This window comes from Ochotona princeps, chromosome 1, assembly GCF_030435755.1.
Source record: "Ochotona princeps isolate mOchPri1 chromosome 1, mOchPri1.hap1, whole genome shotgun sequence".
NCBI classification, from domain to species: domain Eukaryota; kingdom Metazoa; phylum Chordata; class Mammalia; order Lagomorpha; family Ochotonidae; genus Ochotona; species Ochotona princeps.
Window position 1 is genome coordinate 56,275,794 of NC_080832.1, and position 27,611 is coordinate 56,303,404.

Sequence of the window (27,611 nt, forward strand, 5' to 3'; positions counted from 1 at the left end):
CACAGGCACCAGCCCCAAGGCTTGTTTTTCTAATGAGCAGAGAAACTGGCATACAGCAAACATTGTCTCCTTGTAATTACGCTTGTATCAATCATTCCTTGGTGTAAAAAGGAAGATCTTTAAAAAGTATTCAAAAGAAGAGAATGTTGCTTATTATAGTCTCAATAAAAAACAGCTGGGAAATATTTATAATTCTTTCTATGGGAAGATCAAAAATGCCATCTGTAGGACTTTGGTTTCATCTAGTGTTTTGTCTAGGTTATCCAGTTCTGACAGTACCTGGCACTTTGGGCGATTTTTTTTTTTAAAGGCTATTGGGCCCGGCGGTGTGGCCTAGCGGCTAGGGTCCTCACCTTGAACGCAATGGGATCCCAAATGGGCGCCGGTTCTAATCCCAGCAGCTCTACTTCCCATCCTGCTTCCTGCTCGTGGCCTGGGAAAGCAGTCGAGGATGGCCCAAAGCCTTGGGACCCTGCGCCCGCATGGGAGACCTGGAAGAGGTTCCTGGTTCCCGGCTTCGGATCGGCGCAGCAAAGGCTGTTGAGGTCACTGGGGAGTGAATCATAGGACAGAAGATCTTCTTCTCTCTCTCCTTCTCTCTGTATATCTGACTTTGTAATAAGAATAAATAAATCTTTTTTTTTTTTAAAAGGGCTATCAAAGTAGATCTATTGTCTATAACGTTCTAAAAGTCGTGGATGGAGCAGAGGTTGGGGGCTGGACTTTGAGGCATACATACCTCCCTTTCCTAGCGAATTTTCTGGACTGTGGGTCACACGCAACTCCGTGGATCTGCAGAAACATATTCTGTGCCATTGAAAAGTACCAGAGGTGTTTGCAAAGAGGAAACAACAGCTCATGCCTGGTGGATGTGTAATGCACGTGTAAGTGTATTCTAGAAAACCGTAGGAGAAGCAACTGAGGACTCAGTAGAATGAACGATTTGTGTCAAGTGGCTGTACTTGAGCATTCCAGCAATAGTGAAAAAAAGGACCCATTTGGCAACAAGAACAAGTGCATGAACATAAAGAAGCAATGTGAAGCCTACTAGGACAGGAGTCATGTTCCTGAAGTGCAGAGAACTGGAGAAGGGCTACCTTGGGCCAGTGTAGTAAAGAAAAATGGAAAAATAATAATTTTCAACAGCAGTGAAGTCATTAAGTGTGTCTGCTTGATGAAATAGTGTGAATCTGTGAACAGGTTGGGCTGTACAGATGGCTTGTAACATGGAATAATGCTGGGGGGTGGATTACTGAGAGAATTCAAGATTACAGGCTCCAAATGATCCCAATGTAGAAATACTTGGATGAAATCTATTCTGGCAGCACCAGTGTGAAAATGCCGGCTAATACCCGGTGTGAGGTGACGGAAGAACTCTGGGTTACAAACCCACAGAGAATGAAGCTCTTGACCATGGGAGCCATGGCGAATTCTCACAGGCCGGCAATGGACAGCAGGATAACTAGGGGCGGTTTTAACACAGAATGCAACAAAAGGAGGCTTGCAGTCCCTCAAAGTGATTGGAAGTCGAGGTGGGGGTGGTTCCAACCGTCGGTCAGCCCCTGCCTCTCAATCATGAGGCATTTCCAGCTAGTAGCAGGACATTTCCTGACGTTTGGACGGCGCAATCCCCTAGCCTGCTGATAGTAAGCATGTGTTGTTCCACCAAGCTGCTTTCGGCTGACCTTGGCCAGTGTGCTCCTGACTTCATGATCATCTCCGCTGTCAGAGTCCCTCTACACTAAGCTGCTACCTCACCCCCATTGCCTTGACTCTTCCAAGGCATCTTTGCCAGGGTGCTTTCTCATCATCTGGCGAGGGATATCTGTTTATTGGGGGAACTTATAGGCTTAAGTAGTATTAGAAAAGGGGGAAGGTAGAAGGGCTGTCTGGACAGTACTCTCATAAATGCTAATCTCTCCAGACCCTCCAGCCAAGTCACAGGTCAAGTTCCTTATGTGTGGCTGGAAGCTGAGCCTCAGGTCACAGGCAGTAGACCTTGACTCGTGAACACAAAGGCCACAAAAGCTAGCAGCTAGACTAAAAGCTGTGTGTCCTCTCTGTCTTACTATGTCTCCACCCTCAAGTTCAGTTGTTACTGAAGGAGAGAAGGAATTTATGTCTTCCATGGGACAATCGCTTTCATTGTAATTAATTTTCAAGTTTGGCTCTTACGGAAATTTTGTTTTGGGGTATTCCCGTGAACATGAGCTATGCATGTATATGTAATAACTGTGTGTGTGAGAGAGAACGAGAACGAATTTCCCTGGGCAAAGTGAGAGAAATGGCAGCTGCATTTCCTCTGTGGACCCTAAAGGGAGAACTCTTAACAGAGGGCATGTTTGTTCCTTCCTAAACAGATGGTAAACTAAGTTGTTTTTTTTTCCCAAGACAATCCAAGGAATATACGCTAAGGTCTTTTCCCCTTTACTCTGCTGCTGAGAGATTGTGAAAAGCAGAGTGAGTAGAATTCCTCTAGTCTTGCAGGGTGAGAAACCTGGGAAGTCAGCATCTTCCCCCATCCCAGCACTGTTGCATTGCTTTGCAGGTAAGATCGAATTTTCTTTTAAAGGTTTGTTTATTTGGAAGGCAGGTGACAGAGAAAAAAGATCTTCCATCTGCTGACTCATTCCCTCAGTGGCTACAACCGGTGCCGGGCCAGGCCAACATCAGGAAGCAGCAACTCTCTCCAGGACTCTCGTGGGTGACAGGAGCCCAGACACTTTAGTAGGGAGAAGTATCAGAAGCACATTTTCAGGTTTTCAAAGCCTGGAACTTAAGCCAGGCACTGAAATATGAGATGTGAGTCTCTCAAGCTTTGGCTTAACTCACTGCACTACAGTGCCTGCCCTAGGATTAAATCTTTTTATTTCTTATTTTTATTTTTATTTTTATTGGAAAGTCAGATATAACAGAGAGGAGGAGAGACAGAGAAGATCTTCCGTCTGATGATTCACTCCCCAAGTGGCTGCAGCAGCTGGAGCTGAGCCGATTTGAAGCCAGGAACCAGGAGCTTCGTCTGGGTCTCCCACACGGGCGCAGGGTCCCAAGGCTCTGGGCCGCCCTCGACTGCTTTCCCAGGCCACAAGCAGGGAGCTGGATGGGAAGTGGAGCTGCCGGGATTAGAACTGGCGCCCATATGGGATCCCGTTGCTTGCAAAGCGAGGACTTTAGCCACTAGGCTACTGTGGTAGGCCCAAGATTTGAATCTTGAAGGACTTGTAATAATCTCTAGGATAGTTCAGTATCTTTGGATTTCCGTGTAGAATTTGTAGTGTAACAGAAATAGGGAGACTCCTGCTCTCCCTGCTTTCATTCTTTCGCTATCTGAAATCGGTATTGGTTTGTTTTTGCTTGGTTTGCTTACTTTGCTTCTCTTTTTCTTCTTTTAGCAATCGTTTTCTAAAGGCTGTTCTTGTGTAACATACTGTTACAGCTAGAACATTTGCTTCTTTTTTTAAGATTTATTTTTATTGGAAAGGTGGCGTTTCGGAGAGAGACAGAAATCTGCTATCCACTGGTTCACTCCTCAAATGGCCACAGCAGGTGGAGGTGAACTGATCCAAAGCCAGGAGCCAGAAGCTTCTTCTGGTTCTCCCATATAGGTGCAAGACCCTGAGAACCTGAGCCATCCTCCACTGCTTTTCCAGGCCATAAGCAGAGAGCTGGTTCCAAAGTGGAGCTTCTGGACTCAAACTGGCACTCACAGGGGATGCTGGTGCTGCAGGTGGAGGCTTGCATCAGCACCCATCTTGCTTTTCTTTACCCTTAAAGCATCTGTTATGAATAGTTTTTGCTCTCTTCTGGTATTAGTCTGACCCAATTCTGTCTGGGCCCTGTGTTTGCCCTGGCGTGGAATGGAAGCCAACCTCAGGAAGGACTTGGGAGGAGCTGGTTGAATAGGGATTGCTTTGCCTGGTTGTTTCTGATTGCATCCTTCTCAGGCCACCGAAGGCATCCTTGTGGGGCTGAAGAACGTGGAAGAAGCAGCTGGCTGCTAGAACTTGCAGCACCACAAAGGCTAGCTGTTTATCTGTGAGCTGAGCTAGAGCAGCTAGAGCTTGCTGTTGAGAAAGAGGAGAAGACCCAGTCCAGAGAAGATCAGGGGAGTGGCTTTGGTTTCTGATGGTCTTGGAAAACCACACGGCCTGGGCATGGCCTCCTGGTGGACAGTTCCTTCCTCCTGTGAGCTCTCCGACATTTCAGCTGCAGGGGGATGCTTCCTAGAAGTTGTAGTCCCCGTTCTCCTGTTTGCATTGTCTGTGACCACAGCCAGCTGCCTCTTCTGGGATTCTTCAGCAGTAAAAAGAGTAAAGCCCTATTCATTCATTTAGCTCTCATGTGTTAGAAACCATAGAGTATGTACCTGGCCAAGAAGCCGAACTCAGCACTGGTGAGGGTGTGGTGCCCCTGGGGCGCTGCTACTTCCAAGTAGGGGGCTACAGACCTTCTCCCTGTCCCCTGATTGCTGAAGCATGAGGCAGGGCTTCAAAAGCTTCTACCCCTTTTCAATATTCATCCACAAAACTAAAGCAGGTTTTCTTTTTGGATTCTGAATTTTTGACAAAGCAAGAGATTACGAGCATTACTTTTCTTTTCCTTTCTTTTTTTCCAGTGGACCTGTGAGCTGTAAGCATGGTCTCGGTGCTCAGTTGTGGCGATGCAACTAGGACAAAGCATTTCAGAGCTGCTTGGTAGCATCCCTTCTAATTGGCTCCTTATGAAGCTTTATGGGCGGGCAGGCCCGGGAAATGCTCTCCCACCCATTTCTGAACATTGCATGCATGCGAGTCTGGGTTTGGAATTGCAGCTTGATGTTATTCCTGCTTTGATGGATGGAGACTGCAGTCTGTAGATAGAGTACCATGTATTCTTACAGCCCCCGAGAGCATCTTGGGTCTTAAATGGTTCATAACCTCCTGTGGAATGTCTCAACTTATTACAGTTTGTAAAATATCCTTCTCATAACTCCACACTTGAAATACATGTTTAGGGAACGACTTCCTTTTGATCTTGGCTGCACTCATTAACAAAAGTACAAGGAAGCTGCTGGTCCCAGGCCACTCCCTTGCTTGTAAATAAGACTTACGCTTTGCTTTTCCCATCTCCTTCCCCTAGCCGCATTCCTTTGTTTTTTTTTTTGTTTGTTTGTTTTTTTTTTTTGTTCAAGCTACAGAAATTCATCCTGGCCAATTTAGGTAAAGAGGGAACCGATGGCAAGGGGCCTGAGGACAGCTCTTGTGATGGAGCAAGGGCCAGGCTTGGAGTAGGCAGCACCTAGGTACTGGTGGAACTGGAGTCAGGGACTGCCGGTTTTTATTCAGAGGCTGCTAATTGCATTCATGATCTGCAGTCCTCCGATGTGTCTGTCCCTTGGTCAAGTGACCACATTCCGGGCGAGTGATCTTGGTTGGCCAAGTACCAGGCATGTGCTGATCCCTCAGCTCTGCTGTGGCAGTACCAGAAGAGCTCTGGAGGAGTCACAGTTGTCCTCTTGGGTGTCTGTAGTGGCAGGACAGTTCCGCAGCCTTTCTCTGTCCCGCTTGGAATAGAGAGTATTTAAGAAGCACTAGGGACGCTGGCTGCTCAGATGCCGTGTGGCCTGCTGGTCTCATTCTCCATCCCGTCTGAGCCTTGCTCCATTCCCAGCCCCTTCCTTTCCTTTTCCTCTTTTGTCCTAAGTTAACCTGCATGCCCGTGGTGCCAGCAGGGAGATCAAATGAATGCAGATATGCTATCATACATAAAATTGTAGGCTTGGTCTGTGCCAGGATGGGGTTTACGTCTCTGCCTGGGAGGCCCAGAGATTGGAGATGGACAAGTTCATGCACGTGAAACTGCTGGGGGCAAGTGCTGAGAGGAAGCTGAACCACGTATCTTAAGCAGAGGCTAGGACCCTAGCCCCATTGCAGAAGAACACGCCCTAAACCACTGATGAGGTGCTCCAAGTGTCTCTGCCTTCCAGGTGCTGCAGTCTTTGCCTATAGATAGCTACTAAGCGTTGAAGTCAGCAGTCCACACTTTTTCTGTGAAAAATGCTGACATCACATTGCAGTATTTCTGGAACTTAAGAACAAGCAGCTAAAAAACTAAGATGGTGCTGACTTCTTCCACAAACACAAACTTATATCCTTTCCTTTATTTCTTCACGCTTAGGTGCAGAAAAATCCAGTTTGCATTCTACTCTGCCAGACCCCAGAGAGAACTTCTTTGCTTAACAAAGTCACCAGGGACACCTGTGAAAACACAAGGGCCTGAGCACCACTTCTGGAGGATCAGGTTTCAGTAGAAATCTGTGATCCCACCCCACCCACCAGACAATTCTTAGGATGCAGGAAGCTTGGGGAAGCTACTCTAGAAAATATTAAGACATTCATAAATGGTAATAACCTTTGGTTTCTAGGGCCCATTTTTGGCAGCTCCCACATAGGAGTCGAAGTTCGAGTTGGTACCTTGCTATTATTGTGTCTTTGCAAATTAAAGAGACAGTGGTTTGGATTCTGTTTTACTTTACTAAGGAAAATGACGGCACATGTCATAATAAAGACTTCTGGGTGGTGGGCATTTGGCACAGCAGTGAGGTGGCCTCTTGAAATGCCTGCATCCCATGTGGAAGGTCTGAGTTCCCAGCTATTCCAGTTCCAACCCAGGTTCTTGCTAATGCATGCCTTGGGAGGCAGCGGGTGAAGACTTGAGTACTTGAATCTCTGCTACCTACCTGACCACCTGACCTGGGTGAAGTTCTGGGCTTCTCTCTTTGGTCTGGCTTAGCAGTGGCTGTTGCAGGCATTTGGATAGTGAACTAGCTTGTAACAAATCTTTCTCTGTCTCTTCATGCTTTAAATAAAATAAGCTTTAAAAGAATGACTTCTGGGATTCTCCTGGAGGTTCTGACCATGTAAGTCAGCTGTTACCATCCGTGGGCCATCCCATCACTTCAAGAGGAATGTTCTAAGAAGTGCACTGTTAGTTGATGTCCATCACGGACTGTATCAACAAGGGCTGCAGCAACTAAGACATCACAAGGTGACAGAGCTTATGGGACTGTGGCATCTGCAGTCTTGGATTGAAACGTCATTACACAGCATGTGACTGTAATTGCCTAGAGCTCTGCTTCCACCTCCAGACAATCTTGCCCTGGGCCAGGCACGCGTTGCGGCTGAGCGTTCAGTAGCATCCAAGTTTGTCTTCGTTCTTCTGGACTCTTTGTTCCTACTGAAATTCCCTCCAGCAGCTAAAAAAGGCCTGGTGAAGATCTTAGAACTTGCTCATTTGTTGGAAGGCAGTCATGAAGACACAGTGCAGGACATGCTTCAATCTTAATTAGATGTGACCACCTTGGCTGTATTTTGAGTTTCTCAAAACATTGATTTTTCTGAGTTGCATTTTGGAGAAAACCAACCTCCTAGAGTTGTGAATTTTGAATGATGCTGTTTTTCAGTCCTTCAGCGCAGTGCAGATACACAGCAAGTACTCATAAGTGCCACTATTGTGCTAATTGCTCAGCACTTTGAAAGGCATGGAATTACTGCGCCATCATTCCTGGAAAGACCAGATCTTTAGAGCCAGCTGGGTGCTCTTTCCCGCTATCCTCTTTTGTTCTGACTGGTCAGTCTTTTTCTTTTTGGATTGACTGCAGTCATATACATTTCTTAGAAAGGTGTGCCTTCCACTGAAATCTAATGGGTACTAAAATCAGAGCAAAGGAGTAAATCTCTAGCATTTTACAGCTTAATGTGCTTCATAATAGCTTAATATATTTTTTATAAACACATAGAAGCAACTCCAAAGCTCCAATCATGAAATATCAGGGAGGAAGGGACGTGTTGATGACCCTAATGTGTTCATTTGGGATACATTGTGTTGGTGGATTGAGATGTCACATGATAGCTTGTAAAGTATATGCAGTTATTGTTATTAAAAAAAACAAGCTGATCCTATTGGTATGTATTGTGTACCTGGATGGAAATATCACACTGTACCTCATAAATATGTATAATTGCTAGCTAAAATATTTTGCAATACTAAACTAAAATTTGCTAGCATGGTATAATGTGTACTGCTCACTTCCAGGGATTTTTCTCTCTTTGCCTTTGGCTATATTTGTTTACCATTTTGATTTCCAAGTACATGTGACTTGTCTGCCTCAGACTTGACTAGTTTAGCCAGAGCAATGGTGCATTTTTTCTTTTTTTTGAAAAGTACTTCTTGGGCTGGCGCAATAGCTTAGGCTCAATCCTCTCCTTGTATCTGTCGGGATCCTGTATGGGTGCCAGATTGTTTCCTGGCTGCTGCACTTCCCAGCCAGCTCTCTGCTTGTGGCCTGGGAAAGTAGCAGAGGATGGCCCAGAGTGTTGGGACTGTGCATGTGCATCGGAGGAAGCTTCTGGTTTCGAGTCAGCTCAGCTCCAGCCAACTGTGGCCACTGGGAGTGAATCGGTGGACAGAAGATCTCACTCTGTTTCTCCTCTCTGTACAGCTAAAAAATAAAAACTAAACCTTAAAAAAATAAAGTTCTTCTGTGACATGTTTGTTACTACCATTAATTATCTAGTTCATTTGACTTTTTTTGTTTAAAGCATTGCAGTGCTTTATGCATGCTTAGTTTCATTTCACTTTCTGATTTCATGGTGATACACAAGTAGTGTAGGTGCCTTTGGCAGGCCTCACACCAGCCACTGGCCAGCTTCTGGGCAACTCCTGCTCTGCCCGCCTGTTTGTAGGCAGTCTCGCCTTGCTTATTAGAAAGCCAAGGCCTCTTTCAGGAGCTGTGTTAGGTCTCTGCTCAGTGCTGCCTACAGCCGACCTCCTGTCAAGAAGAGGAGCTTTGTGACTCACATGCTGGAAATCAGCGTTGTGTGTGTGTGGTTTTAGCACAACCTGATGCCAGGTATCATTAAAACTTGTCTGTCCGTATATGGTAAGTGACCCACTTTTCTCTCTTCATTTTATTTTCTAGACACTTCTTATCCTGTGTCATAGTCGTTACAATTTGAAATGTCATAAGTTTAGAGAATATTTTTTTGAAGATGTGTTATTTACTTGAAAGGCAGAGGTTAGAGAGAAAGAGCTAGATCTTCCATCTACTGGTGTGTTCTCCAGACTACAGCCAGGGTTGGCCAGGCTAAAGCTAGGAGCCTGGAGATGTCTTCTGGGTCTCTCATTTGGGAGCAGGGAACTAAGTTCTTGGGCCATCTCCCACTGTTTTCCCAAGCACATTAGTTGGGTCAGAACTGGAGCAGCCAGTACTCAAGGGAGTGCTGGCATCTGAGGCAGCGGCTTAACTGACTATGCCACAGTGCCGGCCCCCAAGATAACTTCCATCTTCCAGTGTTCATATCTGTCCCAGAAAAAGGATCCTGATTATTTCGCTTTGCTTTGTGGACTGCTTTGTGCAGATAAGCGCTGGTGGGTCTGCTCTGTTTGTGAAAATGCTAACAATTATAATTTATAATATTATAAATTGTAACAGCTGAGGCAGACTGAGGAGGAATGCTAGTACCCCGGCTCCTGACCGAGGATACACAATTGGCGGTGATGAGATGGGTCGGGGAAAGAAGGTAGACTTCAGAATGCCTGAGGACCTAACTGCCACTTTCCATAGCTAGCCCTATTATGTGAATGCAGGGCACTCCCCCCCCCGCCGCCCGGTGTCCCTCCTCATCACCGTATGGTCACTTCAGGATATGCCGTGCCCAAGCAGGGCACTCAGACCCTCAGCTTTTCTCTGCACGCTCCTGAATTCAGTACTGCAGGACTCAGCAAGCTGGCCCCCTAGCAGATGGGTGTAACTCCATCTGCTGCAGCCTCATCCTGCCTGGATATGGTGCCCAGCCCTGGATCTGGAGACAGGTGCTCTGATCTGGCAAGAAAGGTCACACCCCTCCCAGGCTCTGTCTCTGAGCCCTCTCTCTCTCCCAGAGGGACCACAAGCAAATATTTCTTTTTATGCCACCTGTGAAATTCAATATGTACTAATCTTATTTTTCTTGGTTTCTAAATAGCTTCGTCGTTTGCATCTCCTTGTTGATAGAGTTACTCCAAGGTGAATATGTGTATGTGTTTAATTTCTGTGAATTAGGTTTGGATTTGAGGTATGTAAAGCATCTCTCCTTTTTTAAAAAAACATTTTGTAGCTTTTGTTTATTTATTTATTGGAAAGGCAGATCTACAGAGAGGAGGAGAGACAGAGAGAAAGATATTGCATCCACTGATTCACTCCCCACGTAGCCACAACAGCCAGAGTTGAGCTGATCTGAAGCCAGAAGGCGGGAGCTTCTTCCAGGTCTCCACCATGGGTACAGGGTCCCAAGGCCCAGGCCACAAGCAGTGAGTTAGAATGGAAGTGGAGCAGTCAGGGCGTGAACCAGCATGCATATGGTATCCTGGCTTATGCAAGGCGAGGATTTAGCTACTGAGCTATTGTACCTGACCCTTTTTTAAGATTATTTTTATTTGAAAGGAAGATTTTACAGAGAGAGAAGGAATGAGATTGAGAAAGGCGTCTTTCATCCACTGATTGACCTCTCAAATAGCTGCAACTGACAGAACTGAGCTGATCTGAAGTTGGGAGCCAGGAATTTCTGCTGGGTCTTCCACATGGGTGCAGGGTCCCAAGGATTTGGGCCATCCTCTACTGTTTTCCCAGGCTGTAAGCAGAAAGCTGGATCGGAAGTGGAGCAGTGGGGACACGAACTGGCACCTGTATGAATGCTAGTGCCACAAACTGAGGATTAGTGTACTGTGCCACCACGCCGGCCTTTATCACCTCTCTTGTCAGGTTTCTTATCAGTAGAGTATGTATCAGAGAACTGCGCTGGGAGAGGTTAAAATTTCAGGCATGAATGGGCGCCAGCTGTTGAAAGCAAGGCTTCAGTCTGAGGTTGAAGTAAAGGTTTCTGAGTCCTAGTGTGTGCACAAGTTGATTTGCCGTTTCAAGGCCGGCCAAGAAGGTGGGAGGAGACCTAGACTTCCGTTGGCCGTGAGCACCTAGGAGCCCACTGTGAGTTCTCCAACTGAGTGACTTAGGGCCCTCATCACTCATGTCAGCTACCTCCCTGGTTTGGAAGTGGATAGAGGCTTTCCAGGGGCAGAAAGACAAAGGTGCTTCCTTTAGTTGCATACTCTGGTATGACAAGCTTTTTCTTCTTGGAGTTCAATGTTCTTCAGTTGTCGGAAGTATTGCTCGTTTAACATCCCATGAGTCCTGCAAGTTGAGAGGCAGCCTTTTTTTTTTTTATCCAATAGAATTCTAAAATGAGCCTTTGAAAATTCGTTATTCCAATCTTTTAGTTTCCATTTCCAAATGTGCCTCCTGGAAAGCAGGTGCCTCTGGTTCTGTTTGGCCTGCCTGCCTCCAGGTTCTCCACCTGTCCTTCCATTGTAAGTGGTGCAGCCTCAGGGTTGAGTGGTGCACTCCTTGGCTGCTTTTCCCTGGGGGTCTCTCTGTCCCTGAGAGTTACTGAGTTTTGCTAATGTGGTGTGCTTCTCCATGGCCTCCAGGAGGCTCTCGCTCATGTGGGATTGAGGCCACCTGTCAGGTCTTGCTGGGACACCCCTCTCCTGCTCTCTTCAAAAGCCCCCTGGTAGTGGCTTAACCTGGTCCTTGCGGTTGTGTTCCTTAGTGTTATCTGTCAGGCGCATTAGTTTCAGGAACCCCAAAATCACCCCCAAAGTCTGCGGTTGTTCAAGCTCTGGTTTTTAACGAATGCCTGAGATGAGCCACTCAGGAAGGAAGGAGTTGATTTCCACTCACAGCTTTGGGGATTCACAGTATAAGATCAAGTGATGCTGTCGGGCAGCTGATGTGGATGGTGCAAAGTGTGTAGAAGACGGGCCACGTGGCATGCACATCAGGAAGCTGCCGAGAGGGAGCACGTTCTTCTTCACATCCAGGTGCCTCTGCCCATGATCCTGGAGCTCCAAGTCAACCACCTTAGCCAGTTCAGGCTCTCCACCCTCAGGCACAAGAATTGAATCAGGCCTTCACTTAACCCACCAACCATTTCCTGAGACAAAGACTTGGGCCATTGCAGGACATGGAAATTGTTATCTAGTCCCCAACTGTACTGTAGGATTTGCATATAACCCAGGCATGTCCTCTGTGTTCTTTCAAGTGATTTCTCATTGACTTATGGTACCTAATGCAGTGTAGACGCCATGAATAATTTTCCCACTGCATTGTCTGGGAAATGTTGAAAAGAAAAACTGCACGCATCTTTGGTGCAGGTACATTTTTCCCCCCACATATTTCTGATCTGCAGTTGACTGTAGCTGACAGTGCAGAAGGCGTGAGTGTGGAGGGCAGGTTGTAACAAACTCCTCCGAGCTGGTGGGCTGCAGGCAGTGCCATATGGGGAAGTGAGGAGGTTGATAACACCTGCCACAGCCCCATCTCCCGCCTGGAAGTCCCTACTGCTCTTGACTGCCTGCAGACCTCACCTGTGCCAGGCTGACAGGCAGGAGAGGCCCTCTCTACCTGCAGCACTTACCTCTGAGCTAGTTCAGCTCTGTGCTGTACTGCCCAGTGAGTATCTGCGGCAGCATGTTTATTCCTCTTTCTTAACTCTTGTCCTTAGAAGAGGACTCAAGCTTCAATGAGCTGCCTTTTTATTAATATTTCATTTAGAAAGACCAGAATTATAATCTAGAGAAATTGAGCCTACCTTTCTTCCAGAATACATTTTTTTAAATTGGCAAGCAGAAATTGTGTATATCTATATCTGTGGTGTGCAACATGATGTTTTAATGTATGAGTGATGTGGAAATGGTTAAATTAAGCTACTTAGCATATGAATCCTCTTATGCTTTTTATAAAAGTCTACTCAGCAGCTGTCAAGTATGCAATATATTCTTACTGATTGTAGTCACTGTGGTGTATGTTAGAATTCCTGAACTTCTCCAACTTAATCACTAGCCTTTAACCAATATCTCCTAAGGACCCTCCCTCTCACTCACATAGCACTTTTTTTTACCCTTTGCTTCTGTGGGTTCAACTCTCGGATTTTCCCGTGTGAGTGGAATCAAAGTGCTTGTTTTGCTGTGCCTGATCTGCGCTGTGGGTCTTGAGGATTTGATATATTCGAATACAGTGCAGATGAGGAGAACGTGGAACCATGTTTTTGGAAAGGAAACAAGGCGTCTCCAGCTCCCAGGCTGAGCTGCCTTGGCCGGGGAGTTGATCAGCTAGTTTGCTTTTCATTGTAGTAACAGCATTAAAAGTGAGATTTGCATTTGTGGCAAGCATGGGGGTGCATGATACAGGATTGCTAACCACCGACAGTGTTGTGGAACAGCTGTCTAGAACCTGAGTCACCAGTTTAAGTGAAACTTGGCTTGTCCATCCCCTGCCACAGGAGGCAGGAGTAGGATTTCTCAGTTTGGAGCGGCTACTGTCATTGCCAGACACATGTGTTCACATTCCTCCAGAGATTTGAATCCTAAGGTCTTCATAGGCTCAGCTGACTGTGGCATCCCTGGGCTGTCATGCTTCTGTCATTTTAATAGACTCTGGAGTGGGACGGTGGCCGCTGGCACTCCTCATGTAACAGAGAACTTCTCTCTCTGCACCTTTATCACCGATTTTTCCCATCTTGCTTTTTATCCTTGCCCTCTTTCCCCTGAACTTGTTTCAGATTTTAGATTAAGAAGCCAAAAATGCTTAAATGCATAAACAATCAGGTACCTTTTTTTCCTGATAAGCATCAAAAATATTCCTAACCTTCTGTGGACCTCAAAATGCAAGGAGGTGGCCTTTGCAGAACATTTGCTCTACCGCCTTTGTGAAAAGGATGGATCCAAGCTGTAGAAACGTAGGCTCTTAAAGAACTTGAGACTTTAGACATTTGTCTTGGAAGGTGTGCGGTCTTTAAGGGTTACTCTGGGGAAGCTAAGAGGTGACATTGGGTGTGCTTACTCTAGTGACATTACTGTGTCTGGTGTAACAGATTTGTGAAAATTCTGCTTTAAGAAAAGTCAACGAGTCTACCTTTGGGAAAGTGGATGCTTTGGAAGTGGATGCAATGAGACATGCAAAGGGAAGCAAAGGGTTGTGAAATACAGACCTCAATCCTGCCTTTTTAAAGACCATAGCTGAGAGGTCTCTTGAGCAGCCGTGACCCTGGGAGCCACTGTGAAATTGAGTAGAGCCTACCACAGATCCAATCAGCAGGGTTGGGGAGACTGGTGTCCTCAGGGTGCCCATCTTAGTGGCAGGGGAGGGATCTGCTGGGACCCTCAGCATGGGGACCCAGGAGGGTTCAGGGCAGGAGGGGACCTTGCTTAGGATTTGGACTCCTGGGAGCGCTTCCATGAGGCCCCACTGGAAGACAGCCTTCAAGCTGCAGCTGCCTCCTACTCCTGCAGAGCCTTTCTCCACACCGCACTGCCCCAGTCTCATTTATGCTCACCTATAGTCTGTTCCCCATGCAAAGCAGGAATACTCTTTAAAAAAAAAAGGTGGTCAAGGACCTGGCATGGTAGCCTAGTGGATAAAGTTCATGCCTTGCATGTACCAGGATCCCATATGGGCACTAGTTTGTGTCCCAGCTGCTCTGCTTCCCACCCAGCTCTCTCTGCCAGTAACCTGGGAAAGCAGCTGAGGACAGCCCAAAGCCTTGGGACCCTGCAATTGTGTGGGAGACCTGGAGGAGGCTCCTGGCTCCTGGCTCCAGATTGGCTGAGCTCCAGAGGTTGTGGCTACTTGGGGAGTGAACCAGCAGATGGAAGATCTTCCTCTCTTCTGTGTCTCTTTCTCTTTGTGTAACTGTCTTTCCAGTAAAACAAAGAAGAAACAAAAAGCAGTCAAATCATTCGTCTCCTTACTCAGCCATGACTTCTTTGTTCTGTGAGGCAAGAGTGAACCTTCCCATTTGCCCACCTGCTAGCTTGCCAGGTGGTGTAGCTCCCCACTGGTCTTAAGTCCTCCGGCAGTGCCTCTCTCACTCATTCCCAGCCTCACTGACCTTCTCACTCTTCATGACTGCCCTGGCCCTCCCTCTGCCTGGGCTCTCCCACCTGCTGTTGGCCCTGCCCAGAGCTGGCACACCTTGCTAGCTGCCTGCTCTCAGTTCTGGGCCCTCAGTTCAGAAGTTCAGAAGGGCCTTGCTGGCCACCTGCCTGGTTAAGAGAACCTCCTGCCCTAGTGCTTCCAGCGTATGTTCTCAGTGTTTGCTTTGTAAAGGTCCAAACCATCAGAATTGGCATTTTGTAAACTGCAAGGCTGTTTGGTAAAATTCATGCAGAGACAGAATTAAAAGGCGCCAAAAAAAAAAAATGAATTCTACGCATGCTTTTTCCCCCCATAAAACACATTTTGGGTGGACTATTTTAGAGATTCTTTATATAACACAGATACCAGGGTTTTGTCATTGCTGTGAAGGTTTTCTACGTTTGCTGTGGGTGTCTGTGCTCATCTCATCGTGGATGAGTAGCAAACAGTTCAGGTTTATAAATGATCTTTCAAGCTGCAGCCTTGCCGCACTGATGATTCTGTGCGTGTGTGTCCTTAGGCCCTCTGTAGCCTACTGGCTTGTTTTTCTGTCTCTTCCAATGGGGTGTGAGCTCCGAGAGAGCAAGGACTTTGTCCTGGAAGACTCCTCACCTCTCCTCCTGCAATGCCAAGATCAGTGCTAACCTAGATGAGGCGCTCAGGAAATCCTTGTCCATGCCCGTCCCACCCCATCCAGCCAAGCGCAAGCAGGGGAGAAGCACTGGGATTCCAGCCGCCCGTCCCTTCTCCCTGGGTTGTCAGCCAGTCCCTGCTAGCGTGGCTGCAGTGCAGTAACTCCAGTGTCGGTCGTTTTCCTTACCTCCCAGGTGACTTGAATGCTGTGTGTCCCTGTCCCCGTATCTGTAAAGGAGGCAGGTCATTTCCTTCCATCAGAAGCTGAGACCAAGCCATCATGTAAATGCTTCCTCTGTGGCTCCTCTCACATACAGTGATTTCCTAACCAAAAAAGCTGACTTCATCATTGGTGCTCTTCTTAATGAGGTAGAGTGGTATTGACATACTTTTTGGGCCAAGGTGGGGGCTGCATTATAAATCTTCTGTATTGCAAGTCCCATGGATCTAGGTTAGCTTTCCATCCCCCTGTTCTTCTATTTTTATTTATTTATTTAAGATTTATTTATATTTATTGCAAAGTTAGATGTATCTAGAGAGGAGGAGAGACAGAGAGGAAGATCTTCTGTCCATTGATTCATTTCTCAAGTGACCGCAGCAGCCGGAGCTGAGCCAACCCGAAGCCAGAGCCAGGAGCTCTTCTGGGTCTCCCATGTGGGTGCAGAGTCCCAAGGCCACAAGCAGGGAGCTGGATGGGAAGCAGTGTTTTGTTTTGTTTTAAAAAATTATTTATTTTGTTGGAAATGTAGATTTACAGAGAGGAGAGACAGAAAGAAAGATCTTCTATCTGCTGGTCCACTCAGTAGCCGAAATGGCTGAATCTGAGCTGTTTCAAAACCAGGAGCCAGGAGCTTCTTCCAGGTTTACTATGTGGGTGCAGGGTCCCAAGACTTGGGGCCATCCTCACCGCTTTCCTAGGCCACAAAAAAGGAACTTGATGGCAAGTGGGGCAACCGGAATATGAACTGGCACCCATGTCGGATTTGGCACATGCAAGGAAAGGACTTCAGCTACTAGACTACCATGCTGGGCACCCCCATTCTTTAAAAAAGGAAAAGGTTTTTGTTTAAGGGCCTTAAGACAGGTGCCAGATTGTATCCCGACTGCTCCATTTCCTTTGCAGCTTCCTGCTTGTGGCCTGGGAAAGCAGTCTAAGATGACCCAAAGCCTTGGAACCCAGTGCCCACATGGGAGACCTGGAAGAAGCTTCTGGCTCCTGGCTTTAGATTGACTTAGCTCTGGCCGTTGCGGCTACTGGGGAGTGAACCAGTGGATGGAAGATCTTTCTGTGTCTCCTTTACTCTGTAAATCTGACACTCTAATTTAAAAAAAGAAAAAGGTTAAGGTGATGTTTGCTGATTCCTGGCTACTGCTGGGATTGTGTTTGTGAGACTGAGTACATTTTTGTGTTGGAATAAAGTGTGACTCGAAACACTTTATTTTCCTACAGTTGGCCCTCTTTCAAAATGCTGCTGAGCACCGCATTCAGACTTCACACTCTGGTTTGGTGTGATAAACAGCGATGGGGTTTGGAACAGCTTTTTTGAGAGCAGAATCCAGGCTCTGCACAGTGAGGCTGGTGACTTGTGGTGGACAACACCCCCCACCACCCAAGTGTCCATTTTGAGTTGATCTTGAACCTGCATGGGCGCTTGGAGGTTGAGGATACATCCACAAGCAAACCTGGTAATAAAATGTTTGGTCTGCTGTTCAAAGATAATTACCTTCTTCATCTCTGACCTCTTCCCCTCGTGAGTTGTCTATTTATAGACATGATGGGACTTTATATTGAATTTAAAACTGATGCAAGTTGTTCCTATTTGTTTCTTGGTGGCCAGATGTGAGGTATTGTGAAGCCAAGTTTTTAGAGCATTACGAGCTTCTAATGACTCAGTTATGAATGTGGTGTGCTTGGATGCATCGCTGTATTACAAACATATCCCTTCTCCCCGCCTTTGTTGCCAGGATCTCCTGGCTTCCTGCAGGTAGATTCTCTTGTCCTTCTTGGACACAACTGTGGATCGTCTTTGGGGCCTCTTCTTTCCAACTAAAAATATTCCTCATTTGCTGATTGTAATGGTTTTCTTGAGATTGACACTGTGTCAGGCTGTGGGGAATACAGAGAGGAGGAGAGGGAAAGGCAGATATACAAAGAGGAGGAGAGACAGAAAGATCTTTTGTCCACTGGTTTGCTCCACACGTCACCGCAATGACTGGAGCTGAGCTGATCCGAAGCCAGGAGCCAGGAGCTTGTTCTGTGTCTCCCACACCGGTGCAGGGTCCCAAGGTCCTGGGCCCACCTGTGCTGCTTTCCCAGACCTCAAGCAGGGAACTGGATGGAAGTGGAGCAGCCAGCACACAAACCGGTGCTCATATGGGATCCTGGTGCATGCAAGGTGAGAATTTAGCCATTAGGTTATTGCGTCAGGCCCCCACTTCTACCTTTTAACACAACATGTTTGGGGGCTTACGGACTGCTCAGCAGTGGAGCCATGGAGCCATGCCACTGCCTCTGAGGTGCAGTGGCGAGTGCTTGCCTACTTCCTAGCTGAGTAGCTTTTTTATTTTTAAGAAAAGCTTTATATATATATGTGTGTGTGTGTGTATATATATATATATATGTATATATATAGAAAGTTGGACCTACAAAGAAAAAAAAGGGAGGGAGAAAGAGAGAGATTGAGATCTTGCATCCGCTGGTTTACTGCTTAGATGGCTACAGCTGCCAGTGCTGGGCCAGGATGAAGCCAGGAGCTGCTTCTGGGTCCCTACATCGGGACAGGGACACCAAAACACTTGGATCACATTGCACTGTTTTACCAGGCCATTAACAGAGAGCTGGATCAGAAGTGAAGCAACCAGGACTCGAACTGGCACCTATGTGGGATGCTGGTGTTGTAAGGCGCAAGTACCTGCTATGCCATGACAAACACCCCCCACCCCTTTGGGGGAAAAAAAAAAACATTTTTATTTATCTAATTGGAGAGAGATAGAGAGAGAGCGCGCAAATGTGGATCTTTCCTCTTTGTGTCACTCCCCGAATAGCCACAGTGGTGGGACCTAGTCCACATTGAAGCCCACAGCCTGGAATTCCATCTCAATCTCCCACATGGATTCAGGTGCTCAGGCACTGGACCATCTTCCACTGTTTTCCCAGGCACAACAACAGGGAGCTAGATCAGATGTGGAATGTCTGGCACATGAACTGGCGTCCATGTGGTATGCTGGGATTGCAGGTGGTGGCTTTACCCACTATATCACAATGATAGTTCTTCAGCTAGGCACCAAGCTAGAGCCTCACTTGCTCCATCTGTGAATTTGGTCATATGAAAGAATTCTTCATAGGGCTTTTTGACATTTGAATGAATTCATACTTGCTACCAAATAAGCATCATTCATTATTATTTATTGAGAGAAAATTGTGATTCTACTGATACACATTGATGGATAATATTCTGCCTGGAAAGTTCTGGATTTGATTTGCTTTGTCTGCTTTGGTTTTCTCTACAGGCTTTTGTGGAGGCCCAGAACAAGATCACTGTGCCTTTTCTCGAGCAGTGCCCGGTTCGAGCGCTATTCAGGGAGAGAATGACTGAACTATACGACTATCCCAAGTATAGCTGCCACTTCAAGAAAGGAAAACGGTACATAGCATTGCTTTGACATCACCTCTTTTGACTTTCAAGGAGGATGTTTTATTTATTTATTGAAAGATTGATTTACTTTGAAAAAAGTTAGGTAGAGACAGAGTGAGTAACATCTTTTGTTCACTGGTTCACTCCCAGGTGATTGCAATGACCAGCGCCAGACCAGTCCCAATCCAACAGCTTCATCAGTCTCCCACATGGATGGCAGGGCCACTTGGGCCATCTTCCAGTGCCTAGGCCACTGGCAGGGAGTTGGATCAGAGGTAGTACAACTGGGGCACACACTGGCACCCGAATGGTGGCATTACTGGCTGTACCACCATGTCGATCCCTTTATATAGGATGTTTCTTGAGATGATAAGATGATAAATAACTTGTCAGTGCATAAAGTTAATTCTACTTTTAAAGTTCATTTCTGTGTTGGGTATGAAAATAACATGTTGATCCATCAACTGTTGTCAGGTTCTTAAAATAATGATTAAGGGATTTAGTAGAGAGATGTTGTATAAAAGAAATGCAGGTTGATTCCCCACCTGCCACACTGGCATCCTGTATGAGCACTGGTTTGAGACCGGATGCTCTACTTCTGGCCCAGCTCCCTGCTAATGTGCCTGGAAGGCGGCAGGTAATTGGTCCAAGTAGTTGCATCCCTGCTGCTATGTAGGAGACCAGGCTGGAGTTCCTGGTTCCTGGCTTCAGCCAGGGAATGGAAGATCCTGTTTCTGTTTCTGTGTGTCTCCCTCTCTTTCTGTAACAATGCCTTTCAAAGCAAACAAAGAAATAAATAAATAAAATCCTTAAGAAAAAGTTTTTTGCTTATTTTTATTGGAAAGTCAGACATACAGAGAAGAAGAGAGACACGGAGAAAGATCTTCTGTCCGATGATTCACTCCCCAAGTGACTGCAGCACTTGGAGCTGAGTCGATCCAAAGCCAGGAGCCAGGAGCTTCTTCCAGGTCTCTCACACAAGTGCAGGGTCCCAAAGCTTTGGTCCGTCCTCGACTGCTTTCCCAGGCCACAAGCAGGGAGCTGGATGGGAAGTGGAGCTGCCGGGATTAGAACTGATGCCCACATGTGATCTAGACACATGCAAGGGGAGGATTTTAGGTGCTAGGCCATCGGTGCCGGGCCCAAGAAAAAAATTTTTTAAAAAAAAATTTAGGGGCCCGGCAGTGTGGTCTAGCGGCTAAAAGTCCTCGCCTTGAACGTGCTGGGATCCCATATGGGCGCCGGTTCTAATCCCGGCAGTTCCACTTCCCATCCAGCTCCCTGCTTGTGGCCTGGGAAAGCAGTCGAGGATGGCCCAAGGCCTTGGGACCCTGCACCCACGTGGGAGACCCGGAAGAGGTTCCTGGTTCCCGGCTTTGGATCAGCGCAGCACCGGCCCGTTGTGGCTCACTTGGGGAGTGAATCATCGGACGGAAAATCTTCCTCTCTGTCTCTCCTCCTCTCTCTCTGTATATCTGACTTTGTAATAAAAAAAATAAATATTTTTAAAAAAATTTAGGTGATAGAAAACAGAAAATCGCTATTGTCTGCTGGTGAATCATTGTTGAGATGGGATGATTTTGGACAGTGGTGGAGAACTGTTGCTTCTATTAATTATGTTTCGTTTTTACCACTTAAACGTGTCATTAAATGCGTTTCTGCTACCTAAGATGAAACTGGCTGGCAGGTGGCATCTCTCAATTTATCTCTTTATTCTTCCTGTTTGAATACCTACTTAAACATGGTCTCTTGTTCTTTTCAATCTCTTTGGAGCCACCTTCAGATTGACTATCAAATGTCCTAGGCTCTTGTGCCTAGATAGTGGAGTCCATGTGCCAGATCGTGTCTGCAACCTCTGTTTATAAATATAGTTGGGACACAGCCGTGCTTGTCTATGTGTTGTGCATGGCTGCCTTTGTATGACAGCTGCGAGCTGAGGGACTGATTGTAGGACCCTCAAAGCCTGAAATATTTGCAGTCTTGCAGCCTCCTCCCCTAGGTGATGGCTTGGCCAGGGAAGTGAGCTAGACTTTCATATTAGCAAAATGTTTGCTGTTTCATTTAAAAAGAAAATGTTACTACTGTATTTGAATATCAGTTTTAATTTGTTAGTCACTCAAGACCAGGTATATTACAGTAAATGCATACTAGAGTAGTTCAGGTTACAAGCTATGGTATAGTGAGATGGTTGCTTTTCCCGTACTTTGTGTGCCTGCCTTTGGCAAGGCCTGGTTATCATGGTACTCTTGTTTGTGTTTGGTTTGCTTTTGATCTTTTTTTTGTTTGTTTGGGGCGGGGGAAGGATTTCCTTATATGTGTATTACTCTACAAATTGAAAATTCCTCAGCTAAATAAAGACCATTTCTGTCTCCCAGGTATTTTTATTTTTACAACACAGGTTTGCAGAACCAGCGGGTATTGTACGTTCAGGATTCTTTAGAGGGAGAGGCCAGAGTCTTCCTTGATCCCAACCTCTTGTCTGATGATGGCACAGTGGCCTTGCGGGGTGAGTGCTACACGGCCTGGGACTCTGACTTGCAGCTCTGAAGGGAGTGCATTGCCAGGCAGGGCGTGGACCACACGGTATAGCAGATGCACACACAGTGTTAGAGAGCTCATCTTTGCCCAGTATGTTTCTGACACTTGCACGATCCCGTGCCTCTTTTCCCTCCCCAAGGCAGGCAACGGCCCTGGAGAGTAATTCACGCTTGACCCACGTTATCTTCAAATACTTCTGCAGTCTGCTGGGCTTTTGACCAGTTTTGTTTTCTGTAACATCCTTGACACCTAGCTATGGTTGAAAAAAAAAAAGTCGCTTGAGTAAGAAACTGAAGCCATGTAAAAATGTTCTACCTGTCAATATGAAACAGGAAATAGTATCAGAATTTTCAAGCCTAGTTGATGGTTAGCATGTCAGAACTGAAGGAAAGAACACATTCTGTACTCTGAAGATGTATATGTAAAGTTAAAGAAATCCTCCTTGGCCGTAGTCGCTAAGCAGGCCTCAAATGAGCCCCAAGGCAACCCTCTGCACAGGACGTAGGCAACGTGACCCTGGGTTTGCACTGTGAGCCAAGTTCTAGGACAAGGAACTAGGTTATTTGGTTCTTTGCTGAATAATTGCACATTCGGAAAATTATCTTAGCTAATACCTTAGATTGCATAGTGAAGTTGGCTCAGGATTTCCCCTGGAGTATCTTCTATTGTGTACAGAAGATACTAGCTTAAGCTTGAGTCTCCCCAGAACTGAGAAACTGCAACTCTAAAAGTCCACTGTAATCCAGGAGACAGGAGTGATAGGGCTGCCTGGTAGCAGATCAATTTGAAGACCCTACGCCTCCCCCATTTTGTTAAAGATTTATTTATTTTTACTGGAAAGGCAAATTTATAGAGAGAAGGAGAGACATAGGAAAAGATCTCCCATCCACTTGTTCTCTCCCCAAATAGTCGCAACAGCCGGAGCTGAGCTGATCCCAAGGCAGGAGCCAGGAGCTTCTTCATGGTTTCATGTATGGATGCCGGGTCCCAAGGCTTTGGGCCATCCTCTGCTGTTTTCCCAGAGCATAATTAGGCAGCTGAATGCGATTAGCGCACCCTTGACTAGAGCTGGTGCACATATTTGACACTAGGCTTGAAGGTATAAGCTTAGCCAGTTGAGGCACATCACCAGCCCCAGCCATGCAAATATTTGTTTAGCATATTCCCCAGTGATGAGAATGTTCTGGTAGGATCCTGGCATACCCATCTGACAGCAGTGTTGCTTTGCTTTGCTTTCTTGGGGTCACTTATGAAATGTGGGTGCCAGGACCCTTCATTTCAGAGCTGCGGGCTTTATTTACCTAGTCTTTGATGATCAGACCCCATGGACGTGAATCTGAGTAGCAGTAGCACACTGAAAATGAAGTTGTGAAGCGCGGTTCCAAGTAGTATGGGTTGCATCCCCAAATTGCCTAATGGCTGCAATTTAATCTTATCATATGGGATTTGTCATAATTTAGTCATTAGTCTAAAAGCCGTTTCCTTTCTCCCATTATTCCCTTAAGAGTATAAATAAAATATGCTGAAAGTCCCAAAGGAATTCTGCTTCTCACTGAACTAGTGAGCAATAAAAATTTAAACATGGAAGAGCATCTGAGTGGACTTCGTCTCACAGAACAAACTAAAACCAGAGAGGTTAGGAACCTTTTCCAAGGTTGTCAGGATAATTCCCACAAGACGTGGCTGAACCCCCCGAAATCCTTCACTCTTAGTTTCCTGTGCTATGTACTGCCCCATTCTGCATTCCAGACATTGTAGAAAGCTTTGTCAGGTCACATAGAGGACAGTGGGCAATGCAGGCACCGCATCGCTGTGTTCACCTTCAACAATCTCTCCTGTGTCCTCTAGGTTATGCGTTTAGTGAAGATGGTGAATATTTTGCTTATGGCCTGAGTGCCAGTGGCTCAGACTGGGTGACGATCAAGTTCATGAAAGTGGACGGTGCCAAGGAGCTTCCAGATGTGCTCGAGAGAGTGAAGTTCAGCTGTATGGCCTGGACCCATGATGGGAAGGGCATGTTCTACAACTCTTACCCTCAACAAGATGGCAAAAGTGATGGTGAGTGAAACTTTCAGATGAAGCACTTTCATCCAGGCGACCAGGTGTGACTTCACGTAATAAAAAGGAAGCTAAGACAGTTTCTTCTAGAAACTAGGTTTCCCCCACGGGCACTATAGCAGTTAACTTGGCTGTGTAACAGACCACACCGACGTTTAGTGAGTTAGAATAGTAACTGCTTATTTTTGCTTTTGAGTCTGTGGATTGGCCAGGTAGAAACAGCTCCCAACTGCTGGTTCATTTCCCAAATGACTGCCACATCCTGCTCTTTCACATAGCTAACAGTGGCTCAAATCGTTGAACCATCCTCCACTGCCTTCCCAAGAAGCAGGAAGCTGTGTTAGAAGGAGCAGCCCAAAGTCAAACCATTGTTTTGATAAGGGATGCTAGCTTGCATCAGTACCACAGTGTCAGACCCGCAAAAAAACATGTTCCATTATTGCAATCATAGATGTATTAGATCTCCAAGGGAGATCGTGGAGAAGATGGACTTTTTAACAAAACTACAGCCTATTTGATGATACTGAGTACTTACAACATTTTCCTATTGCAGTAACCACGTCTCTTCCTCTAATTAGAAGCTATCAGTCACCTGTTGGTTGTTTAACTCCTATTTCTTACTTCTTGCACACACTTTGTTGCTCCCCTCATTTGTGCAAAGACCCTGTTGTATTCAGATGGGCCCTCTCTTCTTTCCCCATTGACTCCTGAAGTTTCCAAGCAGGAAAGGCCACATTCCTTGCACCTTGCTGGGACAAGTTGTCCACCTCTTCCCTGTGCTGCCTCACATGCTGCATGATATGTGATGGTTTTCTTGTTGCTGTGGATGGTCTTGCAGGTGGATTTACGGTCCCCTGTGGTAGATTTGGAGCTAGAGTGCAGAGGCCCAGTCATTGCAGGGCGTGGGGCTAGCAACAATCACAACCGCCATCCGTGCTGCTTGATGACTTGCTCTGTCATCCATAGATGGGCTGGCCTGCCAGAGGAATTGGGAATACATGAGCAGTGCTTTCATTTCTTTGACTGCATTGAGGTTTTGCTGCCTTTTGATTAGACTGCAGCAAAATCCTTTTTTGAAATAGGTATTTATTTGAAAGGCAGAGATATAGGGGAGAGAATTGATTTTAAAAAAGAGCGGGATGATTTTCCATTGCAAAAGTCAGTGGTGGGCCAGGCCAAAGGTGGAATCAGCCCAAGCAGAAGGATCATCTTCTGCTGCCTTCCAGGCTATTAGCAGGGAACTAGTCAGAAGTGGAGCAGCTGAGACATGAACATGTACCGGTGACGGAGGCTGGCCTTGTGGGCTGTGGCTGTTCCCACTACACTGCTGCACTGCCGCTAGTCGGCCTTTCTCTCAGCACTGAACTGTAGGGGTGTTAAGAATTAGTTAAGGTGGGGCTGGGGATGATATAGCAGGCTAATCCTCTGCCTGAAGCACAGGCTTCTATATGGTGTGAGTCCTCACTGTTCCCCTTCTGACCAATTTCCTGCTGGGCCTAGAAAGCAGTGGAGGATGGCTCAAATGCTTAGACCCTTAACAAACTCCTGGCTACCAGCTTCAGATGAGCCCAGGCCTGGCTGTTGCAGTCATCTTTCTCCCTCTTTGTCATCCTGTAACTCTGAATTTTAAGTAAAAAGAGTGAGTTTGGATCCGGCATGGTAACCTAGTGACTAAAGTCCTCCCCTTGAATGTGCAGGGATCCCATATGGGCGCCAGTACTACTGCCCCGTGCCCCACTTCCTGTCCAGCTCCCTGCTTGTGGCCTGGGAAGGCAGTCGGGGATGGTTCAGAGTCTTGAGACCCTGCACCCGTGTGGGAGACCCGGAAGTGGCTCCAGGCTCCTCGCTCTGGATCAGCTCAGCTCTGGCCATTGCAGCCACTTGGGGAGTGAATCAACAGATGGAAAATCTTTCTCTCTGTCTCTCCTCCTCTCTGTATATCTGACTTTGCAATAAAAATAAGATAAATCTTTAAAAAAAATAAGGAATGAGTTAAAGACATGTGGAGACCAACACTGAGGCACAGAATATGTTCTTATCAACAATAGTCACCATGTTCTGCAGTAAGTCTTTTTATACTTTATCCCCTGACAGTTTATATGCCTTGACCCCAACATGTAGAGATCAGTACATCTTTTCTAATTATCTCTAAGTTCTTGGTGGATTCAGTTGCCCAAGGAAACTAATCTATATTCGGCTCTGGTCAGCTGGCAAGCATTGTGCTGGATACTTTATGTATACTCTCTCCTGTACCGTCTCAGGCGATGAAAGAAGTAGGTATTGTCATCACAGTTCTATAAGTGAGAAATGTCAGATTCAGGGCCAGTGTTGTGGCATAGTTAATCCACCATGTACAAGGTCAGCATCCCATATGTGCATTGACTCACTTTTCAGCTGCTCCACTTCTGTCCCAACTGCCTGCTAAGATTCCTGGAAGAGGAGATAGACCAAGTGCCTGGGTCCCTGCTGCCCATGTGGAGACCCAGTAGATGCTTCTGGGTTCTGACTTTGGCCTGTGCCAACCCTGCCCATACTGGTCTTTTGGAAAGTGATCCAGTGGGTGGAAAAATCTTTTCTTTTTAACTCTGCCATTCAAAAAAAAATTTTTTTAAATATAAACAAAAACATACCCATACACTCTGTGCATTGAGATAGCTGCCTGTGTTAAGAGTATTCTAGTTAGGAATTTGGGGTTGTTTGCAAATTCCTGGAAGGCCAAGAAAACTGTAGCTGGCCAGTGCTTGCTAGAGAACAATGTCATTGTGCTATCTTGTGGAAAGCTGGAAAGTTTTTCCTTGCTTTCAGCTTCAGTGGCAGAGTCTGAGTGGTTGTGATGGGTTGGAGGAGGCCCACATCCTCTCACAGCTGTGGTTTGCTGCTGTCTGGTGTGGAGATCGTCAGGAACGTCTCAGACTTGCCTTGCGGTCCTTGCAGATGGATCCGGACTCTTCAGCATGGACCAGTGTTCCCGGAAAAACTCAGAAAGCTTTTTTAACAGTATGCCAGCATCTCACGTTTCGTTTTGTTTCCTTGCCATGAAAGTTGATTTTTTTTTCAATTGAAATTTTTTGAATTTGAAAATTTTATTTGAAAGACAGAGTTACAGAGTGAGAAGCAGAGGCAGAGAGGGAGAGACAGAGGACTTGATCTGCTGGTTTACTCCCCCAAATGGTCGTAAGAGCCAGGACAGGGCCAGGCCAAAGCTAGGAGCCTGCAGCTCCATCCAGGTTCCCACATGGGTGTCATCTTCAGCTGTTTCCCGGGTGCATTAGCAGGGAGCTGGATCAGAAGTGGAGCAGCTCAAACTTGAACCGGCATCCGTCTAGACACTGCAGACAGTGGCTTTACCTGCTGAAATTTGGTCCGTTTTCTTTCTTTCTTTCTTTTTTTTTAAGGATTTATTTATTTGAAAGAGTTACACATGGAAGGGGGGAGACAAAGGAGATCTTTCATCTGCTCGTTCACTATCCAGCTGGCCACAGCAGCCGGGCATGAGCCAAATGGCAGTCAATGGCTTAATCTAAATTTTCCACACAGGTGCATGGGCCCAACGACTTGGGCTATCTTCCACTGCTTTCCCAGGTACATTAATAGGGAGCTAGATGGGAAGCAGAGCAGCCAGGATGTGAACCAGCACCCATTTGGCATGCTGGCATCACAGATGGTGACTTTTCCTGCTATGCCATGGTGCTGACCCTGATCCATTTTCATAAAGAAGTAACCTAAGTTCAGTTTCATCCTGGTCTCCAAAACCAGTA

At 46.4% G+C, this 27,611-nt stretch overlaps 1 protein-coding gene across 2 annotated transcripts in view; it reads left to right on the top strand.

Annotated features, from left to right (window-relative positions):
• Positions 1-27,611, top strand: part of PREP (prolyl endopeptidase) — a 122,272-nt gene that overhangs the window by 11,556 nt on the left and 83,105 nt on the right. For both annotated transcript variants that reach the window (XM_058660305.1, XM_058660314.1), the window contains exons 3-5: positions 19,133-19,266; positions 21,633-21,763; positions 23,644-23,853. In XM_058660305.1, coding sequence (XP_058516288.1) covers positions 19,133-19,266; positions 21,633-21,763; positions 23,644-23,853 — 475 coding nt within the window. The remainder of the gene's footprint in view (positions 1-19,132; positions 19,267-21,632; positions 21,764-23,643; positions 23,854-27,611) is intronic.